Source organism: Rosa chinensis, chromosome 2, assembly GCF_002994745.2.
Source record: "Rosa chinensis cultivar Old Blush chromosome 2, RchiOBHm-V2, whole genome shotgun sequence".
In the NCBI taxonomy this organism is placed as follows: Eukaryota; Viridiplantae; Streptophyta; class Magnoliopsida; order Rosales; family Rosaceae; genus Rosa; species Rosa chinensis.
Window position 1 is genome coordinate 41,104,603 of NC_037089.1, and position 8,414 is coordinate 41,113,016.

Sequence of the window (8,414 nt, forward strand, 5' to 3'; positions counted from 1 at the left end):
TATCCAGAACATGTCATTGCTACTTGCGCATTATTAGGCTGGATTACACCACCACTGGCCATCACCATTTATAGAGTTGGCCTATTGATCTACAGTCTATACTTGTCCTCTGGTAAATCTTATTACAGAAAAGCTTCTTAGAACTCAAAGTACCAAGCACTCAAAGTACCAAGCAGAAATGTAGCCACATAAAAATTGATAGAGCAATGCAGCAATCACCCAAGTCTAGCTGAAAATCATTTATCCACGTCATCCTACTATATTACATTGACATGGAATCTCAAGAAGAAATGAAAGAAATCCAGCTGCCCAATTCCATAATAGCAGTTTACAGCAGAACACCGAAAAAACCATGAGGTCAGGTCCTAGAATTCAAATCGATTCCAGCATGCTAATGCATCTTTAATTCTCTTATTTACCTTAATAATCCCATCAAGTCAGCTAGTCAGATGTGTGTTTTAGGCTGCACCTCGAAACTGCTCACAGTCTGTTGATCCATTTCTGGTGAAATATGTAACAAGCATATTCATCATCCTAGCCACAGATGACTTAAATTCACTTGAGCCACTTTCAACTCCATTCTGCACTGCATCTCCAATAGAAGACCCAACCAATGTACCCTCAGAATATGCCTTACATGCTGCCAGAATAATATGTGCACGATTGCGAAAATGACCCAAGACAAAGTCCTCAAAATACTGCAAGCACAGACATATGCTTGGGACATTAGTAGCAGTAGTAGTAGTAGTTTGTGCAATTATCAGTCCCATACGCCATAGAGAAGAAACCCCAGTTCTAACACGGGAGAATCTATGTGAAATTCATCATCATAAAGAAAGGTCTCTTATTTAAAGTAACTGAGCTTATAGTTGGAGATAGAGTTGTAAAATTATGTTATACCCTGCTTTCGTAAATGAGTAATCATCACTGGTTTTACAAAAACCATGAATATAGCATTTCTATATGTTTAAAGTTATTAGAACATTCACTACCACATATCAAATGACACTGGAACAAACGTGGCTTTAATTCAGTAGCTCCTATCATACAAACTTGGCTTTGCCTGGAATCCAAGTTTAAAACAAAACCAAGCTGCAAGTTTGTATAGGCCTAAAGGTCGTGCCAAGGAATCCCTCCTAGTTCGACCTTCTACTGCATTCTCAAGCATACTGGAACCATGATATAGGCCCCAGATACAACAAAAATCCTAAACCATAAGATTCCAGGAATCCCATACCCGTTCAAATTTTTTTTTTTACCAACAAGATCCAAAGGAGAATTTTACTGTCTGCCAATTTTAGTTTCTCAACATTTTCATGTATAAAAACCCACCAACCACATTTATACGACCATAAAAACACATAGATGATGTTAAGTTTACAAGAGATATCGTAATCATACCTTAGGTGGCTTCCTTAGTGTATACATCATCGTCTTCAGAGACATAATAAAGACCTCTTCACTGTACTTCCTGGATTTTTTTTGCCCTTCTACTCCAGTATACCTTGTCTCATATCCAGGCTCATTGAAAAAGGGGTCTGCATTCAGTATAAGAGCTTGTATAGAGACCAAAACTTGTAGCATTGTTGATTCCCCAGGTATCCAGTTTTCTCTCTGTCTACCGCTCCACGTGCCTAAAAGACTGAGACAAACTTTCCCACAATCATACAAATTTGGATTTAGCCGAAGACCACCGGAATAGTAGTAAACCATCTGAAAGGAGAAATTGCAATATCAATTCTGTAGATATATACAATAAATGTAATGTAAGTACACCGGCAGAAAATACTTACCGGTGGTGAATTAGGATAGTCAGTTGGGAAGAGACAATCAAAGACAAAAAGACCATCATGGTACGGAGTGCCTGGGGGTCCTATAATCACTGCCCGTAGAAGTTCCATTCTTGCTTCATAAACCCGGACAAATATAGTGTCTGAAAATAGGAAATCACAATGAGAGGAAGGCCTGCCAGAAAGGGACTGATTCCTAAAAATAGGTGGCATTTCTCATGGGAAATGGGGATAGCACAGGGAGAGAACTTAAAACATTATATAAAAAATAAACAGGCAAAGCACTAGTATAGCGTACTTGCAACAATATAAAAGGTCATTTGTTTTCAGTATTGCATACATTTCAGTTTAATAGTTCAAATAAAATCAAACAAAGTTCACACCAAATCAAAACAATATTGCTCCAAATATTCCCTTCAATCCTGAAAACCTAATAGCAGCATGGTGAATCATTATAGACAGTGTTATCATTATATACAGTGGTAGAACTCACCAGGTAAGTCCTTCTCCAAAATTTTCCACTCTTCCTGAATTCTCTTGGCCCAATTCTTGGGTGGCTATCACGAAATGAGCACAAAATTAGTTAATAGCAATTAATTCATGCCTGTGCAGGTGTCCGTATGTATATTTGTGCAAGTTTGTGTCGGTAATGTATTTGCATTAATGCCTGTGTGCATGTGTATGTTTGGGCATGCACAAACAACCAGAGCAACCCAGACAGAGATGGAAACACATTCCACAAATCTGTTCAAGAAGCACAGTTAAGTAATTAAAGTTACCTGCTCATCTGAAAATCCCATTCGGCTATAGTGATGATCTGAGAAGTCCTCAACAACATCAAATTGCTTAAATTGTTGAAATTTTTGCATGAGACTATCGTCATCGCTGTTTTGTACGTTCTTACTAGAACTTGATTCAGAAGGAACAGCTGAGCTGCATGAAGCAGATGACGAACCGGCTGCAGATGGTAGACCAGTTACAGGTGGTGCATCTGAAATAGTTAACTTCTTAGTGGACGATGTGTTTTCACTTGGAGAAGGATCCTTCAACCAGGGAAGTGAAGCTTCCACCCCAGGAGGCAAATCCACATTATCAAATTGAGATTCCATGGTCAAATAATCGTCATCAGACAGATATACATCATTGTCATCAAAATCATAATCATCGTCGTCGTCATCATCATCACGATCATCTTCAATCTTCATTTCATCGTCATCAATACATGACGAATCATTGGAACTTTTGAGAGCATTCAAATTGATTGATCCTGAACTCTTGAGGGGCTCAAAACTATCTACTGAACCTGCTAAACTAGACGAGCTCCCAGGATCACGGGCCTATAGAAAAAAGAACAAATTACAACGAGGGCAGCCACATGATAGATTAAGCAAAGAGAACCTTCAACCAAAACACACTCGCCTGGTCCAGAAAAACAGCTTTTAAAACTCATTCTTCCATCTAATTTATCATAAAAGTACAATTTTTCTTGCTTGGCACCAAGGTTAACTTCAACACAAACTATAGATCTTTGTCAAAAATCAAGTACCATAAGCAGGAAAAAGAATCTAGAGTAGCTGAAATTGTCTGATAGCTACAATCACTGAAATCCTAAATACATAGATTTACAAATTCATGCGTTAGAATAATGATGGTTACCAACAGGACCGGTGATAGTGAAAAACACAAAGTGGGGAACATGCTCAAAAGGTGAAAGCTGTCAACATTGCACATGGGCATTGTGATGGTGATTTCAGTATTGAGCAACAAGCTGTGTAAAAGTGCTTGCATGTTCAAAATTGAACAATGAGACTACACCGAAAACAATGAAAGAAGTGTTTATGGAGCACTAAATTATGTGATCAGGCAACTCCCAGTAGAAAAACAAACCAAAATAGCAAACAGCAACACTAAAAAGAATCTAAAGTTGCAGACCAAATAGCAATCCCTAAAAACTGATGATCATCCAGTAACATTCAAGACAGAGACCCATAATAACTTGCAAGACATCGATCAAACCCACTTGTCAAATTTTCATAAAGCAATCCAAAAATAACCAAACCCCATCATAATCGGCCAGAAAGGGACCTTTTCGAATCAAATCAAGAATCAAGAAAGAAAGAAAAAAAAAAAAAACCTGATTTTGTTTGAGTTTCTTGGCGATGGCGGCTTGAAGGCCTCCCTCAGAAACGGAACAGTCCATGTCGAGATCCACGATTCCAAGCCCTAGAAAACAACAGATGAAGATGATGATGATGAAGAACTTGAAACAAACAGAGTCTACTACAGTACGGACTTTGTTCTATATAAAATTGAAGCAGAGAGAACAAAAAAAAACCCTAAAATCCAAAATTGTTGATCATCAAAAACCTTAGAAAGCAGAGAGCAGCTCTGAAGTGCTGGTTGCATGAGAGAGAGAGAGAGAGAGAGAGGGTGTTATAAAGTGAGAGTGACAACTTGTGATTGGAGGAGAGGAGAGAGAAGGGTTTCGCGCCTTAGTAGGTAAGTTTTGCTATCGTGCGATCAAAGGAAAATACGGTTTGCAGAGGATAGAAACGTGGCGACTTTCTAAGGCAGTGCTCTTCCAAGATGCCCAATCATAATTGAGGTTTAGAAGGGTTTACAGTGGAATCGGCTGTGGCTGATTACTACCGAGAGACCACTTTACCAATCTATTATCTAGCCCCCCCCCCCCCCCCCACCTTTCAATTTCCCAATAGGAGTCTTATTAGAACGTACCGAGGACGATGGGCTCCGCGTGAATTGACCAGGGCCGGAAAAATAATAAACTATCGGAAACTATGACAAGAGTATATGATAAAAAAGGTTCAAACTATATGGCTCAAATGTCACTTTTAATTAGAAAACGACTTTTAAAATTTATTTATTCTTTTTATAAAAAATATCTTTTATGTCCTAACACCCTTTATAAAATCTACATTTTCTTAGAAAAAACTTGTTTTTAAGCCTTAGAAGTAAATAAAGTTTAAAATTTACTTTTTTTTCTTAGGAAAACTTGTTTTAAGCCTCGAAATAAAAAAAGTTTAAAATTATATTTTTCTCAAAATAGAATTCAAAATATTCTAAAAGAAAGTGGAAGACAAAAAGAATCTTCATTTGTCAAAAGTAAAATTTAAAAGTAAAGTTAGTTGTCTTGTTGCGTCAAGCCACCGCTTATGTTTCCATCATATTTTTTGAAAAAGTAAAGTTTTTCGTCCTTTTGCATCTACAACCACTTATTTTTCTATCATGTTGGTGATATTGTTAATAGGATCATAAAATGTGACAATTATGTTGTTCAATCCTTAACATTTTATTTAGTTATTTCCTTTAAAAGTTCATTTTAACTTTGTTATTTTCTTAGGTACTTTGTGAAGCTATTCGAGAGAAAATTGAGCTTTAATGGAGCAATAAATGCAGCAAACATGAAGTACATATGAAAAGGACAAGGTTTGATCACTCCTTTGATCAAAAATCACAAGATAAACCCATGAAATTTATCTTGCAAAACAGTTGCTGCAAAGATGAAAATTGGAATTTCAAAATCCGTTCCTTGGATTGAGTTTTGGAGACCTTTTCTTGCAACATTTCGAGTGGACTCTTACAGTAAGGGCTGGAAATACTTGAAGAAAAGATGTTTTGCTCCAACATGACTCCAAGAGTTGGTCAGAAACATCAATGAGGCAACATGAAATCGTGCTTAAAAAAGGCTTCCCAAGACGAAATCCGGCAACTTTATAGAAAGCATTTTGGGGGATCTTTTCCATGACCTTATTGGAAGTTTTTCTCAAAGTTGATTAATCATTCTAGAAGATATGATGTCATAGTTCAAAGAGAGATAGAGAACCATCCAAAGAGGTCTGCAAGGCTTCGTTCCTAGTCCAATAAGGTAGCTAGAAAATCAGAAAATCCTGAAGTACCTTTTCTCAGTGCAAAATTTGGGGAAGTTTTTTATCGAGATTTTTAGAAGGTTCCAAGGCAGTTCTGAGCAGTTTTATTTGGTAGCAAAAATTCATTCCCAACCCATGAAGGAAACCTTGCAAAATAAAGTGAAGAAAAGTCAATCATGATTGTAGAAGGAAAGGGATTTTCCGATTTTCGACCTTGTTTTCTAGTTTTTAACGAGTGGTTTCTGTCATAACTTTGAACACTTGAAGTGAGCTTTCTAAAGGCTTATAACTGATTTTGATGCCATGATGGATGAAGAATCAAATGATATTAAGGAATTGAGAAAGAAGAATCAAGAATGATGACTTGAACCAATCTGAATATTGCAAAGAAGACTTCTCTTCTATCGAAAGGAAAACTTATTCCGAGTTGGAGAAGGAGTACATGAGAGTCATCTACTATATAAAGGGGCTGCCACAAATGTTTTCACACACCACACCCTCCACCTTCTCTTCTATCTCTCTTTCTTGTTCATCTGCCATCATCTTCTTTTTTTTCTCTTCTCTGTTTTTATTCTATGTTTTTGATTTGGTTTTCCAAAACAATGTATAACTAACTTTCTTTTTGTTAGGGGCAAGGTTTGAAGCCCCAATTATGTGATAAACTATATATTTGTTATGTTATTTGATGTCGCTAAAAGCAAGCGCATAATTTAACCCTGAAAATATCGTTAGTAGTATAAGCAAATAGGGATCGTTCTATCCGGGGATTGAGGGTACACCTGTAATTGTGTAACAAATAAAGAAAAGTATTATTTACAGAAATAAAATAAAGAATATAAATATATACAATTGTATAAACAAATAAAGAATTAAAATAATAAAGTATTATTTACAAAATAAAATAAAGAATAAATATATACAAGTAAACACAAATAAGGGGGGATTAGAATTCTTAAAATTAAAATTAAAATAAATAAAATAAAGAAAACGTAAAAACATATATACAAGGGTGGAACGCAAGGAACAAAGATCAAAATCAATTCCATGTAATCAAATTCGATTCAAACCCTATAATTGTTCTTCCAAGTCATGAGAGAGGAGTTGATCATGTGAAACATTCGAAAGCAAATGATTTCCCATATTTTACTTTTCAATGCTAATTAACCTAAGCGAAAGCACCTAGATTAATCCTATCAAACATGCAATCAAGCCCTAGAAAGCTAGTCAATCATGACATGTTCAACGCATTAGACATAGAGAAAGGCTATCAACTCAAGTGTACAACTTAGTTATGGAAAAGTCCACCTAATTGCAATCCTCTTCAATTAAATTCGATTCTTGTCCAGAACCTTTACTACTTTTGATTCAAGTTACACAAAACGAAAAGTCGATTTCATGTTCTTAAACCTAGCACCAATTACATGCAAATCCTATAAGTGTCGACCCAAATAAGATAAACATATAAAAGTTTTCTATCAAGCAAATTCAATCGAACAAACTCACATAAGCAACTTAGAATCACAATTATGGAATTCGAAAACTTTATTTAAACATAGAAGTTGGGTTTAAACTTTACCCTAAACATTATTGTTAACTAGAAACAAGTTCATATGAATTCAAACAAGGAAAACAAAAGATCATTACAAGGAAAAAGAATGAATTACACCGTGAGGGGAGATGGAGATGGAGAGCTAGATGGTTGGATCTTGAATCTTGGAAGCAAGCCTTCAAGGTGGATGATGGAGGATATGATCTTCACGGCTCCTTCTTCTTCTTCCTCTCCTTGCTTGAAAACGCAGAACTTTGCAACTAGAGAATGGAGAAGGAAAATGGAAAGGAAATGGAGAGACAAAGAAGATGAAATGGATGAAGGAATTTGTGGGAAAATGGAAAGGAAATGGAGAGACAAAGAAGATGGAATGGGTGAAGGAATTGGTATAGGAAAATGGAAAGGAAATGGAGAGACAAAGAAGATGGAATGGATGAAGGAATTGGTGATTGAGAGTGAGAGGAGAAGGTGTTTAAATAGGGAAGAAAAAGAAGAGTGAAATGATGAGATGAAGAAAAATAATGAAAGTGGAGTATGAGAGTGGTTTGTAAAATATGTAAAAGATGAGGTAATGATGAAAGCAAAGCATGAAGGTGAAGAAATGTGGAAGTGATGATGATCTTTTAGGGTAGAAAAAATGTATCTAAGGAAAAAGAAATGCTTTCTTCATATGGGTGGGAAACATGAATATGTGGTGTTGAGCTGTTTTCAGGTCAGTTTCTTCCCCTTTATTCCTTCAATTATTTCTCCATCAAAACTTCAGAATGAGCCTTCGACTTCTTCATAAAAAATGTTCCACTATGAGTGTAGATCATGCTGACAAATTTTCAGAGCTTTATTCCATGTGGTTGGGCCGGAAATGCTGCTGGACCTCTTACAGGTCCAGTTTTCCGGTTTTACTTCTGTAGAAAATTGGGCTGATTGTTTGAAGGCCTTCCACTCATATTTTTCTCTGGCACTCTTCATAAGAAATGATCATTTGGGTGTCTAGAATGGATCTGGAGAGTTTCAGCTCATTTCGAGTTCATTTTGTCAGGTGGCCACTCCTTCTTCCTTACTTGGCTCTGATTCTCCTAGCCGGAGTAAGAAAATATTCAAGGTTGACTTTTTAGTGCATTTTCATTCTTCTCCATCATTTCTAGATAATTATGGACGTAACACTCATTTCTTCTTCATCTACTCCAATGT

At 36.3% G+C, this 8,414-nt stretch overlaps 1 protein-coding gene across 1 annotated transcript; it reads right to left on the bottom strand.

Annotated features, from left to right (window-relative positions):
* Positions 1-4,292, bottom strand: LOC112185410 (putative ubiquitin-conjugating enzyme E2 38). Its single transcript, XM_024323664.2, has 7 exons — positions 4,158-4,292; positions 3,925-4,013; positions 2,570-3,127; positions 2,284-2,347; positions 1,794-1,933; positions 1,402-1,713; positions 1-698 (listed from the first exon to the last, which is right to left on the bottom strand). The coding sequence occupies exons 2-7, from the start codon at positions 3,988-3,990 to the stop codon at positions 459-461; spliced, it is 1,380 nt and encodes a 459-aa protein (XP_024179432.1). The 5' UTR covers positions 3,991-4,013; positions 4,158-4,292; the 3' UTR covers positions 1-458.
* Between the last annotated feature and the right edge of the window lie 4,122 nt (positions 4,293-8,414).

Bases quoted from the DNA above. Each gene is read 5' to 3' on its own strand.
- LOC112185410 (XM_024323664.2), bottom strand. From the start codon at position 3,990: ATGGACTGTTCCGTTTCTGAGGGAGGCCTTCAAGCCGCCATCGCCAAG. The intron at 2,348-2,569 runs GTAACTTTAATT...ATTTCGTGATAG, and splicing joins TGGGATTTTCAGATGAGCAG to CCACCCAAGAATTGGGCCAA. The intron at 1,714-1,793 runs GTAAGTATTTTC...TTCTCCTTTCAG, and splicing joins ACTATCCTAATTCACCACCG to ATGGTTTACTACTATTCCGG.